This window comes from Perissodus microlepis, chromosome 16 (assembly GCF_051167445.1).
Source record: "Perissodus microlepis isolate ML-2025 ecotype Zambia chromosome 16, ASM5116744v1, whole genome shotgun sequence".
In the NCBI taxonomy this organism is placed as follows: Eukaryota; Metazoa; Chordata; class Actinopteri; order Cichliformes; family Cichlidae; genus Perissodus; species Perissodus microlepis.
Genome location: NC_140476.1, coordinates 23920426 through 23942151, shown reverse-complemented (window position 1 = coordinate 23942151; position 21726 = coordinate 23920426). Strand labels below are relative to the sequence as shown.

Below are 21726 nucleotides of genomic sequence, written 5' to 3'. Positions count from 1 at the left end.
ATTATGCAAACCCCTTAACAGTCCAAAACTGGGAAGGGAATTAGACTAAAAGACTACTCAGAAGTGTGAGTTTATACGTGTATTTTCTTTCTTTTTGTTTTAAATTACTGATCTATTGTTCCTCTTTCCTTATCTGTTACACCAAACTGTGTTGTCATTGGTATGTTGTGGTCGTGCTGTAAAGGTTATATGAGTTGGGGTAATGTTCCCGGGGAAACTCAGTATGATGTATGTTTGTGATGTGCTGTATAAGATAGTTTCCCTTTGATCGAAAAACAGATAAAAAGAGAGACATTGCATTACAATAAAAAGTGATCATAATCAGTCTTTTATGAGTGCGGACCTGGGTTGGCTGAAAATTAAAATATACTGCATCAAACTATCATGAGCTCTGGTGTCTTTTTTCACATTTTTGATATTTTTTCTGGTGAATGTTGGTGGAAGAGTTAGGAGCCTTACTCTGCCCCATTAATAAATACATTTTCACAGCACTATACAGTATTTAAAGGTTTAAGATTTAAATGTCTTAGTCAGAAATCTACACTATTCATTACTGTGTCTTTTCATATGGATATATATATACACAGCTCAAGAACAGGTCTAGTTTCAGTGGTAGCATAGCTGCACAAACCACATATTGAATGGGCTACTTCCTCTGAACTTCAAACTTTAGAATCAACTGAAACCAGTGAGATTCTCACACTTCACATGTCCTGTGCCACAGAGCTGAGCTCAGAAATAATCCACATCCTTTCATGCAATGGAGGAAATTTATGTCAATGAACCCTATGTCAAACCTGCCAACAAGCCATCTATAAAACCCCCCACAGGTAAGAAAGAAATGACAAAGATTTAAAGTTTACATTGTTCAATCTGTTATTACTATTATCACCCCCCTTCACCACAACCACTTTTTTTTTACTTTTCAGGTCCAAGGAGCTACAAGAGAAGCTTTTATTTAGTTGTTATTCTCTCGTTGGGGCTGCTGGCTGGACTTCTCACTCTTGCTTTGTACTGTGAGTTGTGTTGTGTTGCTTTGTTGTTGTTGTTTTCTTCTGTTATATATATAACATGTTTCATTACATAATGGCAAAATTCAAAAATATTTTTGCTTAGCTCAAAAATAAATCAGCAACAGTGTTCTTTTGTGTCTCAAAAACATCTTTACTTATTTATCTGTATTTCAGAAAAAACTCCTTACAAGATTCAGCTGAATATCTCTCAATGAGTAACAAACTTTCCTCAATAACCGAGGAGAGAGACCTTCTAAATGCAACTGTCTTTGTAGTGAGTAACCAACTTTCTTCTATGACTGAGGAGAGAGACCTGCTGAAGGCCAACCTCACTGAAATGACCAAAGAGCTGGAGAGACTGCAGAGTTTGTTCAACCAGAGTGAGTCCTTGTCTGAGCTGTTGTGTGTCTTTGTAAAAGATTTTACATTGAAATTCAGTGATTCCGTTTTCCAGTAATAGATGGAAATATTTTCTCAATATATCTGAACTGACAGAAATTTAAGAAAGCAAACTTTAATCTTCATGGATATGTTTCACATGAATCATTGTCATCATTGTTGCATCTCCTCTGCATTGCAGTGTCAGGATCACAAGGCATTTTATATATAGATGTTATAAAATATAGATTCCAGTTAATTAACAGAGACCAAATAAATCACTGCTGAATGTTCCATGTTGGTCTTTAATATTTCATATTTGATGTTTCTTCCAGAGAAAACCTGTCCTACAGGATGGAGCGAGTTCAGCTGTAGCTGTTATCTCCTCTCTGAAAAATCTGGTTCCTGGCATTCAGCTAGAAAACACTGCACAGACCAAGGAGCAGATTTGGTGGTGATAGACAGCCCTGAAGAACAGGTACAAAGTTCATGCATGTTGTATTGTGTTTTTTAATGAATATTGACTTTCAAACCCCATGTTGTTATGAACATGACTTTCCCCAATTTGAATAAAAATGTTTCCATAAAAATTTCATCATTTTACTAGTTTAACAAGGAACTATCAAAATAAAACAGGAAACATGAGACTCAGACTGAGACGTGGACTTGACACTTGAAGAACAGACATGAAAGCATAACATGACTAGATGTGACAAAAGGAATACAGGGACAGAAACCAAGAGACTAGAAACTAGAAATAACAATGAAGTCAACGACTATTAATAATTCAAAAACACAAAACATGGTAATTCCCCCATTACACTGAAATAGCATTGGGTATAAAGCTGATGAGAATCTGTAGCCAAAGGGACAGAAATAAAAAGAGTCTAGTGATTCATAACACAAATGTTTGTGTGCTTGTTGGACAGAACTTCATCACTTCATTCACCCAGAAAGAGACTTGGATTGGTTTAAATGACATAGAACAAGAGGGCACGTGGAAATGGGTAGATGGAACGCCTCTAAAGCTGGAGTAAGTCTTCAAGTTCAGCCAATATATTAAATATATTTGTAATAAATAAATATTTTTATAAATAATATGTATTACTAAGTAAATATTATGTTATGTGTTATATTATGTTTTAAAAATTAAGAAGTAATGTTTTTTTAATTTATATATTTCCTTGGTGAAGTTATTTCATCAAGAAAATAACTTCATTGACAAACCTAGACACCAGGAACTGAAGATCTTAGAGACTGTTTTGGCCTTTGACATGACTTGTTATTAACTAAACATTTTCTGATGAATAATGGAAGGAAAAAAAAAACAGACCCAGGAGACAACAGCCAATGCTATCATCCGTCCATCCATTTTCTTAACAACTTAACAATTTATTATTAGAGACAGAGGGTTGTGCATGTATCCATAATTCACAATGGGTTAAACATGCTATCAGTAGTCCTTTTTCCCATGTTGTTTTATATGTAATTCAAAGATATTAATATTGTTTTTTATAGACTCACCAGATACTGGGCATCTCTTCAGCCTGACAACCTGTTGTTTAGAGAGAACTGTGCTCATATCAGATATCAAGGAACTTCCTGGAATGATGAAAGATGTGAAAATTCTCTCCAATGGGTCTGTGAAAAACTACTGTAACAGCTGAATTTGTTTGAAAATTAGATTTGTACATATTTTTCAAATTAGGCTATCATTGTTATTTCATTAGCATTTTTATATATCCTTTTCTGAATAAGTATTAAGCTTTAGTGAAAAACAACTCTTGAAATATACCTACGCCTATAATAACAGTAATAATAACGAGTAACTGACCCATTTTATTTGGATAGCACTTCTAAAAACATACAGTCGCAGCACAAAGTTTTACTTTAGAGACTCAAATGCAGCCCATTATTAGGAAGAAGATAAAGACTGTAGTACCTGTCATAAAAAAAAACAAAAAACAGAAAACGACTGTGGTCTGCTTTAGTGTGTGCTCAGTGTGGTTTCAGTCAATAATTACCGTCACTGGGGAAATGGTGTCACCATGTTTTGAATAATTTTGTGGTATTTTTATTGATAATGTAGTTTTATTGCATGAGTTCTGTTTAGATTCTTTCAGTGGTTGTAACAGCGTTTTGGCATCTCAAAGATTAGACCTAAGACCTTTATCTAGGGAGGACTGTTAAAATTTTTACATTTCAGTCTGCAGCATTTGGGCATTATCGAGTAATTTGCCATACAATATTAGAGTGTTTTTATTTTGAAACATAGCTAAAATGTGCAGACATGAAACAGCACACAGTGGCTTGTACTGGTTGAAATCTGCACTGCATTTGCATTTCATATTGCAAATGTGCTCACTTGCTATTGTGACTGCTGAAAGCATTTAAACTAATGTTATCTTCACTTTATTGTTATTATTCTAGTAGAAAAACTGAGATTATTTTCTGTTGCTGTGTGTGTGTGTGTGTGTATAGGGCATTTTACTGTTTTTATGTGTTTTTCTTACTTTTTTTAATCTACTGTACAGATTACAGAAAAAAATGCTTTTACATACATAAAGCAATTATTTTGCATTCTACTTGCTAAAAATCTGAAGCAGAAAATGATAAAGTCTTGCCATTGTTATTTCAGCTTTTTTAATCATTAAAAACATACATTTTCATGATGCATTCTTATTGAAATGCAGTTTCCTCAGCATGTGTTTGACAGATATAACCAGTGTTGGGGAGTAACGGAATACATGTACCGCCGTTACGTATTTAAAATACAAAATATGAGTAACTGTATTCCGTTACAGTTACCGTTTAAAAAGGTGGTATTCAGAATACAGTTACTTTGTTGAAATAAATGGATTACACTGCGGTACTTTCCTGTTTCATTTTGTCGCGGGTCAGAACTGTTTGGGTTTTGTTTGACAGCTACGTTCTGTTGTTCCAGGCGGCAGCGTTACGGTTGCCATGGTTACAGGGCGACGCTCTCTCTCTCTCTCTGCGACTGTGTGTTTCCTGGGTGAGAGAGCGCCTTTTCGTTGTTGTTGTTGTTGTGCTAAGCTAACAGGCAGAATGCTACAAGCATAGCTCTAAAGAATGTAGCATCATGGGCAGTGTAGTCCGTGTTGCAGGGAGAATGGACTGCCATACACGTTATGGGTCTGTGAGCGCGAGGAGGGAGAAAAAGGGGAGTGGAAAGGTACGAGTTGTCATCGAGCAAAAACGGGGGCTGGAAGCATGTAAATATAATAATAACCACTGTAGCCAAGAAGAGAGCCTGACGAGCCCAGTTGTAAGTAAGCTATTAAGACTCGACTGTACACTGTGTTCGTGTTTTCCTCCGAAAACAATAAGTTCCGTTGCAGCAGTCTTTCAACGCCTCTCTCTGTCTCTCGCAAGAAAAGTTGACCCACACAACAAAGTAAAGCTATTTTTCGGCTACGAGCCGACAGGGACCCCGCCGTATTAGTCAGAGGTCCCTTTACTACAGTTCGGAGTCGCGGACCTTCAGTAATAGTAATAAATCACACAGCAATAGTACATTCACGTTGTTGTAAAAAGCATGATAATATATTAAGTATTCCAAAGTATTCAGAATACGTTACTGTCATTGAGTAACGTAACGGAATACGTTACAGAATACATTTTGGGGCATGTATTCTGTATTCTGTAATGGAATACATTTTAAAAGTAACCTTCCCAACACTGGATATAACATTGTGATTCATCTTCAGAAAAGTGGACAGAAAAAGAGTTTGACTTCTGTGTCTTTTCACATGATTATGCAAACCCATAGAACAATGATATACCCTGCCTGTGATATGTACAAGAGCAGGAACGTTAACACCACCAAGCAGCTTTCATGAAAACCAGTGGGAATGTCTTCTGTAGCCACCAGGGGGCGAAATGGTAATGGACGTTCATTCACTTCCTACACATACACTCCCGATCAAAAGTGGCTGCAGAATCACAGAGGCTGGCTGTGTGAGCTGATCACACTTTATACATGTAGAGAAAACATGTTGAATGCAATTCTAATGAAAGTAACAGCATGTAGTGTTCACGCTGTCAGTGTTTCTGTTCAATGACAGTCACCCAGCAGCAGCAGAGCTACAGAAAACATGTTGGTACTAAAAGTAATCTACTTCTCTTCTTCTGCTGCAGTCAACTGCAATATATCAAGTCTTCATATTAGTCTGGGAGGAAGTTTAGTTTAATTACAGATGGACACTGACAGAATACACAGAAATATGGATTAATGAAAAAAAAAATCAAAACAAAATCCAGAGTGTTTTCTTTTATTCATTAAAAACTTTTACCCCAAATTGCTAAAGTCATTAGTTTTGCATTGACTCATTCTTTTCAGGAAAAAAAAGTTTCACAAAGCTGTTTTTTTCATAGTTAAATTCTCTTGAATTCATCAGTGGTACTAGGGCTCCTCCTCTGCTGTATGTTATAATTGTTTAGGCACCGAGGGGTTCCAATTCAGCTGTACCGATGGCTTATTAGGCCCTGTGACAGACTGGCGACCTGTCCAGGGTGTACCTAAGATAGCTGGCATAGGCTCCAGTGCCCGCCACGACCCTGAGAAGGATAAGCGGAAATGAACGGATAGATGGATGGATGATGGCTGATTACTGTGAGTCTCTGGTTCAGTAATACACAGTAGTGTCTTCAGGGTGCACAATTTATCCAGCTACAGTCACTGCTGTCGTTTCAGGAGATGATAAATCAGTACTGGACTGACTGAGGGTAAGAGGTGCTACTACTATTGAAGTAAATCCAAGCCATCCACTGCAATCCTATTCGAGCATCGTGGCTCAGCCAAGCAGCATACATATGAATACTAAACCCTAAATATATACAGACCAGTCCGTGGGATTCTCCAGACCTTTTAATCACTATTTCAGACAGAGTCAGTGTTTGAGTATTAGTACCTACAAATAAAGAAATAAATGGCATCTGTATTTCAAGCATGTCATTTGTTATGGGGTCATAATGTTTGCAAAATGACTGCATTGTCCTTACCACTCCAGTAAACTAAGAATAAGGAAAACAACCATTAAGTCAGAATGATTTTTCATGGAGGGCATTGGTCTCCGCTATAGTCTTTTATGTATTTTTCATTCCTTGAACATGTACATATACACCAATAAAAAATTTAAAGTTAAAAAAAAAAAGAGGAACGTCTAAGCATCACTAAAATATTTTCCTGTTAAGCAGCTTTATTGTATTTTTTTAACTGTGTTGCTGAGTCACGGTTAATTCCTGTACCTATGGGGTTAAAAAAAAAACCCAGCTGAAAAGAGTGTTAATGTATTTTGATGTGCTGACATTTTGTACAACAAATCTCACTCTTGTGTGTTAAACTTATACCTGGTTGGATTCTGATCAGTGTTAAGCCATTAAACATAATTACCTTGCTGCAAAATCACATATGAATTATGATTCTGTGTTTAACCCTTAGTACACTTAACAGCATTTCTCTTATTGAGGATGTGTTGGCGACTGCCTGAGAGCAGTAGCTGCCACTACTCTCACCCCAGATAAAGGCAATCCCATCCTGTCCATCCTCCATCCTTTTCCTGTCTAATCCAAGTGTTTCGATAATATTTTTCACTAAACCTTGAGTATTTACAGGTCAGTCTGTGGGATTCTCCAGGCCTATAGACCTTACACTATATTTTGTATTTTTGTAAGTTTGTTCATTGCAGACATAAACACTTTTCTTAACTCATTCTGTCTTTTACTAGAATTTAAAACCTTCTGCTCTCAAAATCAACTTGTGAATATTAACATGGAGACAACAACATGCATGACAATAAATATCCATAGAAAAATAAATCTGGTTCTGCAGTTATTTAGTGACATGTGAAGGGGATTTATGACATTATTAATTCAATTAAATTCAATTCAATTTTACTTATACAGCGCCAAATTACAACAGTCGCCTCAAGGCACTTTATATTGTACACTAGATCGTACAATAATAGATGCAGAGAAAAACCCAACAATCATATGACCCCCTATGAGCAAGCACTTTGGCGACAGTGGGAAGGAAAAATTCCCTTTTAACAGGAAGAAACCTCCGGCAGAACCAGGCTCAGGGAGGGGCGGCCATCTGCTGCGACTGGTTGGGGTGAGAGAAGGAAAACAGGATGAAGACATGCCGGCAGCCTATGTCTATTGCAGCATAACTAAGGGAGGATTCAGGGTCACCTGGTCCAGCCCTAACTATATGCTTTAGCAAAAAGGAAAGTTTGAAGCCTAATCTTAAAAGTAGAGATAGTGTCTGTCTCTCGAATCCAAACTGGAAGCTGGTTCCACAGAAGAGGGGCCTGAAAACTGAAGGCTCTGCCTCCCATTCTACTTTTAAATACTCTGGGAACAACAAGTAAGCCTGCAGTGCGAATATCACCCTATTAGAGTGAAGTGCTCTAATAGGGTGATATGGTACTACAAGGTCATTAAGATAAGATGGGGCCTGATTATTTATGACCTTGTATGTGAGGAGAAAGATTTTGAATTTTTCTGGATTTAACAGGAAGCCAATGAAGGGAAGCCAAAACAGGAGAAATATGCTCTCTCTTTCTAGTCCCTGTTATTACTGTTGTTGCAGCATTTTGGATTAGCTGAAGGCTTTTCAGGGAGTTTTTTGGACATCCTGATAATAATGAATTACAGTAGTCTAGCCTTGAAGTAATAAATGCATGAACTTGTTTTTCAGCGTCACTCTGAGACAGGATATTTCTAATTTTAGAGATGCTGTGCAAATGGAAGAAAGCAGTCTTACATATTTGTTTAATATGTGCATTGAAGGGCATGTCTTAGTCAAAAATGACTCCAAGGTTCCTCACAGTCAATGTTCCCTCTAAGCTGCGCGTGTTGCGCAATTGCGCACTGCTGGCACAGTCTCTGCGCACAGAAAAAAAAAATCTAACCTGAATTGAAATTAAAATTAATACGTTAACAATTCTGTTTTGCAGTGTTAGTCAGTAAGTGACTGGCTGCTCCCATATGGGATTAGAACGATGCCACCTTATCCCACAGTCCAGCCAATGATGCGTTTCACATTCGTATATACGCAGCTAATCAACATCGTTGACAGGCTATGACAGCGTCCTTATGTGCCGACACCGGTGTTTTAGCTAGCAAAGCAACATGGCTGAGGTTAAGTGAAGCCACGTTAATGACAACGTGTACAACCATTGGAGATGTGAGCAGGACAGACGGAACAATTGATGGAAAAAGTGTGGACTTTATACCAGTTTTTAAATTGTGTTGATAGGCCACGTAAAACCAGAGTTATGATAAAAATATATGCAATGTTTGGTTTCCTTGCTGAATACTATCGTTGTTTATATTTACTGCGGGAAGAAACGGTAAAAACGGCGTTTTATAAGGAAAACGCTCGAAAGCACTCTCCGCCTGTGAGCAAAGATGAAACCAAAACACCCCCCACCCTTTCCCATTGGTGGAAAAATATACCATGCCGACCAATCAAAAAATGATATGGCAACATGGCATTTAGTTTTTTAGGAAGGGGGGAAGGTTTAGAAGTGACGGCGGTGTTTTGAGATGTGAGAGATTTGCAACGTTTAGCGCAAATCTTGTGTAGTTAGTGTGTAGTGTAGTCAATAGTTTTCTTGTGTGCGTCAGAACAACGAGGCGACTACTGAACGTTACAGGTGTTACAGCAGTGATACATCTCCTGTTGTCAGGCCTGCAGGTATCAGGCTGTTGTTCTCCTTTATCTCATAGTGGACAGAAATTATTTTTGGGGGTGGCATAAATAATTTATAATATATATAATATATATAATATACTGTATTTTGCAGACAGAGAGTTACAGGACTCTCTCCCAGACCACAGACTCATACTTATAATACAAGTCAGAAAAAAAAAAGAAAGTTGTGTTTTCAAAATTGGAGTTCAAGTTATTTTTACTTCCAATAGTGTTAACATACTACACAGGTCATGAACAAGATTTTTTTTTCCATCTTCATTGTAAGTGGGCTAAAGCAGTTAATTAAAAGTAGTCTAACATAAATGTAAATGCTGCAATTTGATTATTTTAATAAACCATGTAACCTGGATGGATTCGATGCTGGCGTGACCACAGTGCACACGTCTAATATTGCTCACAGTGGTCCAAGGGATCGCTCAGGGAGTTTATGTGTTCACTCAGACACATGAAAAATTAGAGGGAACACTGCTCACAGTGTTACTGGAGTCCAAGGCAATGCCATCCAGAGTACGTATCTGGTTAGATACCATATTTCTAAGATTTTCAGGGCCGAGTAAAATAACCTCATTTTATCTGAATTAAGAAGCAGAAAGTTAGCGGCCATCCAGGTCTTTATGTCTTTAAGACATTCCTGCAGTTTAACTAATTGGTGTGTGTTATCTGGCTTCATGGAGCTGGGTGTCATCTGCATAGCAGTGAAAATGTATACTATGTCTACTAATGATACTGCCTAAGGGAAGCATGTATAATGTAAACAGAATTGGTCCTAGCACTGAACCCTGTGGAACACCATAATTAACCTTAGTGTGTGAAGAGGACTCTCCATTTACATGCACAAATTGCAGTCTGCTAGATAGATATGATACAAACCACTGCAGCGCAGTACCTGTAATATCAACAGCATGTTCTAATCGCTCTAATAGGATATTATGGTCAACAGTATCGAACGCTGCACTGAGGTCTAGCAGGACAAGCACAGAGATGAGTCCACTGTCAGAGGCCATAAGAAGATCATTTGTAACCTTCACTAAAGCTGTTTCTGTGCTGTGATGGGCTCTGAAACCTGACTCTTCAAATAAGCCATTCCTCTGCAGATGATCTGTTAGCTGTTTGACAACTGCTCTTTCAAGGATTTTTGATATGAAAGGAAGGTTGGAGATTGGCCTATAATTAGCTAAGACCCCTGGGTCAAGTGATGGCTTTTTAGGCCACAGCTTGAAGGCCTGTGGTACATAGCCAGTTATTAGAGATAGGTTGATCATATTTAAGATTGAAGCATTAATTAATGGTAGAACCTTTTTGAGCTGTCTTGTAGGAATGGGGTCTAAAAGACACGTTGATGGTTTGGAGGAAGTAATTACTGAAGTTAACTCAGAAAGATCAATTGGAGAAAAAGACTCTAAATGAATATCAATGGTACTAAAAGTAGCTGTAGATAATATTACATCTGTGGGATGATTATTGGTAATTTTTCTGTAATGGTTAAAATTTTATTTGTGAAGAAGTTCATGAATTCATTACTAGTTAACATTTAAGGAATGGTTGGCTCAACAGAGCTCTGACTTGTTGTGAGCCTGGATACACTGCTGAAGAGAAACCTGGGGTTGTTCTTATTTTGTTCAATCAATGATGAATAGTAAGATGTTCTCAATTTACAGAGTGCTTTCTTACAAAGCAGCAAACTATTTCTCCAGGATAAATGATGTTCCTCTAAATTTGTGTTACACCATTTCCTCTCCAGCTTATGAGTTATCTGCTTTAAGGTGCACGTTTGAGAGTTATACCAGGGAGTTAAGTACTCTTGATTTGATTTAATGTTAATGTGGCAGTCAAAGGAGCTTGCAAAGAAAAGTGTCTGGACTTCTTTAAGTTGCTTGAAGACGTTTCACCTCTCATCCGAGAAGCTTCTTCAGTTCTAAGGTTAAATGGTGGAGAGTCCCAGATTTAAACCTAGTGGGAGTATCCCCCCACAGAGGGACAAAGGGACCCCCTGACGATCCTCTAATCGCCTGAGCCAAGGTGTGAAACTGGGTGTGGATCCCAATCAGCCAGAGTTTTGGGTGAGCTCATTGTGAAACCTGGCCCCACCTTATCATGCGAATTCCTGAGGTCAGATGGCCCAGGATGTGAGTGGGCGTTAAGGCGTCTGGGGAGGGAACTCAAAACTGGATTATAGATATAAGCCTGAAGGAAAAAAGAAGGAACACATGCATGTAAAGGAAGCACTCAAAATGTGCGGCTATCCTAAATGGGCGTTCTTAAAGTCAGCAAAGAGGCACAGAAAAGAAGATCAGACACCAGCCAGGGAGGATAAGAAGGACAGACGCAACAACATTGTCATCCCCTATGTAGCCGGTGTATCAGAAAAACTCAGGAGAGTTTTCTGCAAGCATGACATCCCGGTGCATTTCAGACCCAGCAACACGCTCAGACAAAAACTGGTTCACCCGAAAGACAAAACTCCAAAACACAGACTTAACAATGTGGTGTATCCTGCACAGTGCAGCGAGGAATGCCCAGACCTCTACATTGGAGAGACCAAACAGCCACTTCACAAGCGCATGGCACAACATAGAAGAGCCACCTCCACAGGACAAGACTCAGCAGTCCATCTGCATCTTAAGGATAAAGGACACTCTTTCGAGGATGCCAATGTTCACATTTTGGAAAGAGAGGACAGATGGTTTGAAAGAGGAGTGAAAGAAGCCATCTATGTCTACTGTGAGCGACCATCTTTGAACAGAGGCGGTGGTTTACGACACCAACTGTCTGCCATCTATAATCCAGTTTTGAGATCCCTCCCCAGACGCCTTAACGCCCATTCACATCCTGGGCCATCTGACCTCAGGAATTCACATGATAAGGTGGGGCCAGGTTTCACAATGAGCTCACCCGAAACCCTGGCTGATTGGGACCCACACCCAGTTTCACACCTTGGCTCAGGCAATTAAAGGATCATCAGGGGGTCCTTTTGTCCCTCTGTGGGGGGATACTCCCACTAGGTTTAAATCTGGGACTCTCCACCATTTGACCTTAGAACTGAAGAAGCTTCTCGGATGAGAGGTGAAACGTCTTCAAGCAACTTAAAGAAGTCCAGACGCTTTTCTTTGCAAGCTCTTTTGACTACGATGACCTGGATGACTGAGAACCTTCACAGACATGTTAATGTGGCAGCACTAGTTGGACCAGTTGGAATTACCTTTAGTGATAGATAAATAAATAAAGTGAATAAAATCTTTTAATATTATTTAATGTGCCCTCCTCTGTTATTTTGACTGCTGACAGCATTGAAAGTACAGAGGATGACGACGGGCTTAAGTGAAACATCAAGCTGATAAAACGCTGAACATGATATGATAATAATCACATGTACCAATATTTAACAGATAGCAACATAGCACATAGTTTCCTGGCAATAGCCAACCATACTTTGATAACAAGCATGCACACAGTATAAACAAAATACACAGTAAAATCACATTATGCAACAACAGCTCTGCACTACTTGAGTTACAACATACAGTCGTTACAAAAAAATTCACAGGGGTGATATGAAGTCCTGTAAAAAATTAAGTAGACACTAAAATTCATTAACTTGTTGAACCACCTTTAGAAGGAATGGTTTGAAGCAATTATTTTCTGTATGTGTATCAGTCTGTCAGAGTGTTTGATTTTGGTTTTCAAAGCACTTTCTGCCAGTTTCTCTATAAATCATTAAGATGTTCACCAGCAAATTTAAGATGGGCTTATACATGGAGAGTGACCTAGCAGGCACTGCAAGATTTCAGTCCATTACTGTGTAGCGTGTTACTAATGGTGTGCTTGCTGACTGTGGTCCCAGCTGCCTTCAGATGATTAACATTTTAATTTTGGGATTATCCACCACCTTTCGCATGATCATCATCCCCATCAGGGGTGAAGATCTTGCTCCAGACGGGGGTGATAGATCGTCATTTTATATTTGTTCTATTTCTGATTTGAACGCCAACAGTTGTCACCTTCTCACCAAGCTAGTTGCTGGTGGTCTTGTAGTCCATTTCAGCCCTGTGTACGTCGACAATCTTGTCCCCAATGCCCTTTGACAGCTCTTTGGTCTCGCCCAAAGGCTGGAGAGGTTGGAATGGAGAAAAATGAAATTGATTCTGTGTTCATTTGAGATCAGGATTGTCTACAATTGACTAAATGATTGCAATTGCAATGTGTGGCATAATACCTAGAATGTTGGCTGGGTGGTATGGGATCAAATACTGATTTCATTCAATGACACGCAAGTCAATTTATACCTTTTATGTAATGTGCTTTTTCTAGAATTTTGGTTAATATGTTATCTCTCTACTGAGCCTGAAGCTCAGTCATCTACTCAACCACTAGCTCCATTCTCACCTCAGCCATCACTTTGGTTATTAGCTCAGCTCAGTCTCCTGTTCAGTTGCTCGCAGCTCTGCCCGCAGCTCCTGCTCAGCCTTCAGTGCAGTCTTTAGCTCTGTCTCCAGTTCATTCTGCCACTCAGACTGAACTGCCACTATTCAACTGCCTATACAGCCAGGGGTCCCCACATCTTCTGGCCCTGCATCTGCTCCTGCTGGAGGCTCAGGTGAGCCAACCCAGCACTCCGCGGCTCCCACGCCGCTGTCTGCCTCATTAGCTGGGGGTTCTGGAGAGCTCGACCAGCATTTCCTCGTGTCCGCTGGGGATTCTGGAGAGGCTGGCCAGCACTTCCTCGTGTCCACTGAGTGTTCTGGAGAACCGTGCCAGCTGTCCTCTGCCTCCGCTGGAGGGTCCGAGGGGGACATTCACCTGTCTTCAGTCTCCGCTGGAGGGTGTCAGGGATCGCTTCAACTGTCTTCAGTCCCCGCTGGAGGGTCAGTGGGATCCATCCAGCCTTCAGCGCACCCACCCGCTCCATCATCTGTGGCTGCCACTCTACTGTCTGGTCCTGCCTCATCTGGTCCTGCAGCCGCCATGCCACCTCCTCGTCCATGTCTGGTTTGGCGTCAGTGGTCACCTTCCAGGCCGCTGATTGGACTTCTTCGTCAGCGCGGACAGCCTCTGGACCAGCTCAGGCTTTGTCTCAACTCTTGAAGCTATTAAAAAAATCATCTGGTTTCCATGGACTCATTTCACTTAAGCCACTCAATATAAAGTCAGTTACATTTTGGATTTCAAAATAATAACCCATTGAAATCTGTTACAGGCACTCTGACATGTCATCAGTTTCATCTTTTGTTGTTGTTTTTCCTTAATTTAGCGTGGCATTATATTGAAACTTCCTGGTTCCACAGATTGGAAAATGTTATATGATTACAGTAACACATTACTTTGTAATGCGCTAACACGGTTAACAACAGTGATGTGTTCTTTCAGTTAACATCAGTGTTGGGGAGTAACGGTATACATGTACCACCGTTAAGTATTTAAAATACAAAATATGAGTAACTGTATTCCATTACAGTTGCCATTTAAAAAGGTGGTAATTAGAATACAGTTACTTTGTTGAAATAAATGGATTACACGGCGGTATTTTCCTGTTTCATATTGTCGCTGGTCAGGACTGTTTGGGGTTTTGTTTGTTCTGTTGTTCCAGGCGGCAGCGTTACGGTTGCCATGGTTACAGGATGAGGCGCTCTCTCTGCGACTGTGTGTTTCCTGGGTGAGAGAGCATGTCACTACCCGATCCATACCGGAAACCCAATCGGTACCCCGCATGCGCGAAAGGTGTCTACTTCCGGTCGAAGCGTTTTACGATAGTTACGGGTCAGAGTATCTGTTAAGATGTTAAGAATAATAAGTATCTCTTAAAATGTTTCCAATAATGAAACATTTAATATAATGTAGACAAAAACAAAAAAATAAAAAGATAGTGACGGATCAGTATTCCCCGATCCTTACTGCACATGTGCAACGTCGGACCGTACAAATCGGGTCTACCTCATCTGTACCGCGCATGTGCAGGGGTTTTCTGCCACCTGCTGACCGAGCGAATGAACCCTATTGTAAACTGAATTAGCGTCATTACAAACGTGTGTTAAATTTGATTTAGTGATAGTCGAGTGTCTTTATGCTTGTCTGTGTGGAGAGGATTGATTGGAATAGTGATGATGATGTCCGCTATCATTGTCAATTGTCAGTAAAGACTTCATCTGGCTGCTGAATCTTCACGTGACATATTACAAAGTCTGTATTATTAACTCTGTAATTAGGCGCCATTCTTCTTATTTTACAGCGCTGTTGTTCGGGGAACGCTCTCTGTTGAGGAGAAAAGCGTGAATTTGTTTGTATGCGGATTATCCATAGTTTAAATGTCGCGGTAGTCGAAAAAGGAGGCAGAGCTGTTGAGAAATGCTAGGAGCTAACTGGGCGCTAACCGTATCATTCAAACATATTGAATGTCGCAATGCTGGCAAAGAGAGGAAGTGACGTAAGATTTCCACATGCGGGGTACCGATCGGGTTTCCGGTACAGATCAGGTAGCGACAGAGCGCCTTTTTGTTGTTGTTGTTGTGCTAAGCTAATAGGCAGAATGCTACAGTCATAGGTCGTGTCCAAATTCATGGGCTGCATCCTCCTGAGGACGCATTTGTAGACCGATTACGTCACAGCGACGCGCCGAAGGCTGTCCAAATTCGTAGACTCCTCTGAATGCAGCCGACAAATGCGTCCTCCTTTTCCCCGAATTTGAAGGATGGGTCGGGTGTGTCCTTCGTGGCCTACCATATCCCAGAATTCATAGCGCGGCCCAGCCAAACTCCAGTTTCCAACAATGGCGGCCGCTACTAAGTTTTAAAATTACTCATACTAATCTTTCTGGGTCATAAAATAAACTTTTAACATATTTTCAGGAAAGAAAGTAGCTGTGTAAACATCAAATATCTGCTCGATTTATCAAGATATCGCATATTTGCAAAAGTGCTTTGACGTTTTCGGAGACATCTGCTACCCACCAGCTCGATAGCTAGTTGGGAGCTCGAGGGTCACTGAAGCCACCGAGAATGGCACAACTCCCGGCACATCATTTTCAGATCACCGCGGAGTTTCGCTACTCAGGTTAAACGTAATATATAAGTCACTTAGACAACCTAAAAATTTTATTGTTGGGCTTTTTTCAGTGTTTTATTTGTTCGTGAGTAAATCGGTTTGGCTGAGATTAAAGGAGAGTGGAAAAGTATGAGTTGTCATCGAGCAGAAACGGGAGCTGGAAGCATGTAAATATAATAATAACCACTGCAGCCAAGAAGAGTGCCCGACGAGCCCAGTTGTAAGTAAGCTATTAAGACTCGACTGTACACCGTGTTCATGTTTTCCTCCGAAACAATAAGTTCCGTTGGAGCAGCCTTTCAATGCCTCTCTGTATCTCGCAAGCAAAGTTGACCCAGACAACAAAGTAAAGCTAGTTTTTGGCTACGAGCCCGACACAAACCCGACGTATTAGCCAGAGGTCCCTTTACTACGGTTCGGAGCCGCGGACCTTCAGTAATAGTAAGGAATCACACAGCAATTGTACATTCATGTAGTTGTAAAAAGCAAGATAATATAAGTAATCCAAAGTATTCAGAATACGTTACTCTCATTGAGTAACGTAACGGAATACGTTACAAAATACATTTTGGGGCATGTATTCTGTAATCTGTAGTGGAATATGTCAGGTTTATATTATTGGATTGTCATTTATGCTTAGAAGTATTTACTCATATATGCTTAGAGTTTTATAATCAATTGCATGTTGATAGAGGTCTGATCCTTAGCAGTCTGTAAAGACTCTGTGTGCCTTCCAGAGTGTTCTGGCATACACACTCACATCTTGGGGTCACGAGAAGAGGTCGTACCTTCTTTTATTGTTTTATGGTATAGCAAACACAAGTATATCTGTTTTAGTCTAAGTGCCTTTTGTTTAGATGAACTGCTGGACTTCCAGACCAGCAGGTTTAGGGAAGTCGTTTATGGCGTCACATCTTGACCACACACACACACACGGTACTCTTTGTTCACATGTGTACCTATGTTAATGAACCTATGCATATTCATGTAACCTCAATAAAAGAGCGGTGTTACGAGGGAGTAGACGAGAGCGACTAGGGTCAAGCGAAGGAACGGCGCCCGTCCAGTCCTCTCCCTCATGCATGAGTAACACAAAGAACTTTGGTAACTTGTGTCTTGCTTTTGCTGTGTAGTAGAATTGTCTTGAATGTTCCAGCGAATAGGTTTATGCTACGAACCTATCAGAATACATTTTAAAAGTAACCTTCCCAACACTGGTTAACATACACAGTATTACTCCTATACAACTGGACTTAACTCTGCACTGAGATAAGTCATCCTCTCAGGGTCATTAGAAATACATTAAAAGCACTTTTTGATACACTTTGCTTTTCAGCCCCAGTGATGTACATCATTGTATACTGTCTATATAATACCATACACAGAAATTGTATGAAATGCACATTGGGTGTGATGGTTTGCTTACATTAAAGTGTCCTTAAATATCTTAAATGCTTTCATAAAATATTATGTTTCTCCATGAATTTAAGAAGATCAGAACAAAATAAACACTGCTCACAGATACGGAGGATGAACATGGACTTACAGGAAACAGCAAGATGTTAGTGATAAAAGATGGTTTCCTGGCAAAAGCCAGTCATAATTTGATAACAAGGACACCCACAGTACAGGCACATTATGCAACAGCAGCTCTGTACTGGATGAGTTACAACATATAGTCATGCGAAAAAAATAATCATCCATTATTGCTATGAAGTCTGGTAAAAAAACTAAGTGGACAACATAACCCCGAACAAGTAGACACCATAATCCACAACATTCACAAACACTAATTATCATCCATCCATATTCTTCAACATATCCGGGACTGGGTCAAGAGGGCAGCAGCCTAAGCAGAGAAGCCCAGACCTCCCTCTCCCCAGCCACCTCCTCCAGCTTGTCCAGGGGGGACACCAAGGTGTTCCCACCAATCTGTCTGTCGATCTCCGGCTCCCTTCTCCCATCACTCATGAACAAGACCCCGAGATACTTAAACTCTGCCACTTGGGGCAGGAACTCATCCCTGACCCAGAGTGGGCACTTCACCCTTTTCTGGCTGAGGACCATGGCCTCAGATTTGGAGGTGCTGATTCTTATTCCCACTGCTTCACTTACGAGCTGCGGTCTAGAGCATCCTAGTGCCACGTGCACTTACACTTACACTGAATATCAGATGAATGAATATTTCATCATTGCCTTCACACTGTTGGCCTCAATAGGTTATACTTGACTAACTTTAGTTCTCGCTATGGTCCCCCCTGTCCCTTTTGTTGCCTTTTTTCCTTGTTTTTTTTTCTACCTATTTGTTCCTTTTCCCTCTCCATGTTTATGTATTTGTGCTTATGGAGGGTGTTGCCATCTACTAGCATGGTAGTGGCACTCTTGGTAGTTAAAAAAGTAGGATTCTCACAACCTGTTTATCAATAAAAGGCAAAATCAGATAAAGATCTCCTAATTGCCACTTTCAACTTGTGCTAATCTAACATTTTTAGGAGCTGACCTGTTGTTTTTGTGCTGTTTCCAAGAAATTATAATGTTTATACAAGCTTCTGGATGTTTTAAAAAGCAAGAGAGAGAGGGAGAGAAATTCTCCCCTTTTAGCACTTTCATGTGTAACATTATTATCTCATTCTTGTGTTGAGGTTATTTTTAATCACATATCACACAAATGTCTCTGCAGCAATGACAGTAAATAATCCATCTTTAAAAAGTGATTAAAAATACTATCTAGCATGTTTCTATATAGTTTCTAAATAGGAACTTAAAGGTCCTAGGCAGGAGGACTTTCTGATCATTTTCTTTATATGAATCTGAAATCTGAAACTTTAAAGTTCTTAAAAAAAACTGCGTAAAGAAATTTAACTTTTATTAGTTTTCATATGACTATCACATACAAAATTATCTTTAGAAAGGATCAGATCAACTTTTACTGGTAAATTAGTGCTGTGAAAATCATATCAACAACATCTGAAATGTGTGACATCCTCGGAAGTTCAAAAAAAGAAGAACTTGAAACTACTGATAATTTGAGGTTACAAGCGCTGAGCTACAGATCTCACCATTTAGGAAATAGTTTGCCTGCTTGTGAGCAATGGAGGAAATTTCTGCCAATGCTGAATCTGCTGAACAAGACAATCCAAAACTGTCAACACATCACACAGGTAGGAAGTGATAGATTTATTTTAACAGCTGTTGTTACTGTTGTATAATTCAGTCTTTTTTTCTTCTCTTTTCAGGTCCAAAGAGCCGTAAGGAGAATGGTTATTTAGGTGTTATTGTGTTGTGGAGTCTGCTGGGTGTTTTACTTCTAACTGGATTTGTCACTCATGGTGTCCACTGTGAGTCTGATTCTTCATAAATAATTGTTCAAACTGCCACTGAGTGCTGAATTAATATTTGACAAGCTAAGCAATGTTCAAAGTTTTTATGGTTTAAATTAAATCAGAAGCAGTCTAAGTATGAATGCACAAGATGTTTTGTGTCTCAAAAGCCTGTCCTAATTTATTTATTTCAGACTTTATTATGATTGAGGAAAGAGACAGCCTGAATGCAAATCTCTCCACTGTGAGTAAAAAACTTGCCGTCATGACTGAGGAAAGAGACCTGCTGCGTGCCAACCTCTCTGAAAATCTCAAAGAGATTGAAGTGCTTCTGAGTTCTCTGAGTGAGTCCTTTTATTTACCGTTGTCTTTACAGTGATTCAGTTCTCTAGCAAATACTGTTCTCCTTTTCTCTCACTGAGAAGAAATTTAATTAACTTAAATTAATTAGACTTAAATGCTTAAGAGACCAAATATGCATTGTCATTTGGGATTGTGGCTCTTCAAGACTTTGCACTCAATGAAATTATTCGAAATTCATAAAGTCAACCCAAGAAAGTTGCTGGATGATATTTCTTTTAATTTATTTCCATTCACCCATTCTCTTGCGCTTATCCAATTCAGGGTCACTGGAGCCTATCCCAGCTACCATAGTGCAAGAGGCAAGGTACAACCTGGACAGGTGGCCAGTCTATTGCTGGGCCAACACATAGAAACACACAAACACACAACCATTCACACTCACATTCTCACCTATGAACAATTTAGATTCACCAATTAACCTAACCCCAGTAGTAGCAACATTGCCGATGCCAACTGCATCACAAAATCTAACCAGTACAAAAATGCTGAAATTGATTCCTTTATAGAAATTGTAGTTACATTTATAAATTAATGAGTCTACAACAAATAGACCTTAATATAGGTAGTTACAGTCATTCCATCTAAAGTCAGACATTTTTTTTCTTTAGAACATTCTGCTTGACCATCACACATTTACATACAAATTTTATGGTTCAGAGTTTGAACACATCTAATGGGTTTTGTGATAATTTAGCTTCATATATTTCAAGATATATATCTATATATAGCACTTTTCTACTCTGCTTGAGCAGTCAAAGCACTTTTTTCAACATGCCTCATTCACCTAGTCCAGGGGTCGGCAACCTGCGGGGTCGGCAACCTGCGGGGTCGGCAACCTGTGGCTCTTTTGTCCTTGTACTGCGGCTCCAGGTGGTTTGGGAAAATAAATTAGAAGTATTTAGCTGAAGTGTATTTTATTTGTGTTTAGTTCTTTTTTTTAACTTGTAGTTCTAAATTGGAAGATTATTGTGATATTGAAATATAAAAATAAAATTATATTTTATTATTTTTCATCGCTCAAAATAAGCGTCACACGAAACGGCGTGCATTTATCGAGACTTTCAACCCCAGATATGGCAATTATGGATCTTTGGATCCACATTATGTCGGCAGCTGTTCTCCACCGTGAACTATGTTAAAAACAAAAACCGCTCACGCCTCACAGATGACAGCTTACAGTCCTGTGTAAAGATGAAAGTGACTTCGTACAGCCCCGATTTGCAGACGCTGTGCGCAGAGGTTCAGGAGCAGAAGTTCCATTGTAAACATACCACGGCAGACCCGACGACGTTTCCATGAACATGCTTTTCAGCATCTCTTTATTGACCACTTTTCACACACGGTTGCTGTACGTATACAGCCGGCTGTAGCTTTTCAGCTCACAGCCCGAAAACACAACAGCAGAGAGAGCACAGACTTTAAGGCGGCGAGGCGTGATTGCGGGTGCCGCTCAGGTGCGTCCGCCTCCCCTGCAGCGGCGCTGCAGACCACGCCCCGCCACACACATTAACCAGGTAAAATACATATTTAGGCAGAATTTTGCAAATATCTATTTTTTTTAGCAGCACAGTGCTTTTTTTTCCAATTACTTTTTAAAAGTCAGGTCAAGGCTCCAAAAGCCCAAAGGCGATATAAGGGTGGCGGCTCACAACAGTTTTTGTTTGCTACATGGATCATTTTAGTTCAGCTGGGTGTCTTTCCTTTTGTTATATTTCTTTAAGAGTTCAAAATGTAATTTTCTCTGTAAAACTTCATGGATTTCACACACCTTAGTTGCTCTGTGGATTCTTTTAAAAAGCAGTTAAAAACTTTTCTGTTCAAACAAGCCTTTTGTTGATCTACGTATTTTATATTCTTTACATACATTTACATT

The 21726-nt window shown here is 39.7% G+C and overlaps 2 protein-coding genes across 2 annotated transcripts; both read left to right on the top strand.

The window, feature by feature from the left end:
- Positions 1-1308: 1308 nt before the first annotated feature.
- Positions 1309-3127, top strand: LOC146370965 (CD209 antigen-like protein A). Its single transcript, XM_084955033.1, has 4 exons — positions 1309-1393; positions 1727-1869; positions 2321-2424; positions 2919-3127. Exons 1-4 carry the CDS (start codon positions 1309-1311, stop codon positions 3049-3051), a joined length of 465 nt encoding a protein of 154 aa, XP_084811159.1. The 3' UTR covers positions 3052-3127.
- Positions 3128-19212: 16085 nt separating this feature from the next.
- Positions 19213-20319, top strand: LOC146370964 (uncharacterized). Its single transcript, XM_084955034.1, has 3 exons — positions 19213-19331; positions 19407-19508; positions 19685-20319. Exons 1-3 carry the CDS (start codon positions 19262-19264, stop codon positions 19867-19869), a joined length of 357 nt encoding a protein of 118 aa, XP_084811160.1. The 5' UTR covers positions 19213-19261; the 3' UTR covers positions 19870-20319.
- The last annotated feature ends 1407 nt before the right edge of the window (positions 20320-21726 follow it).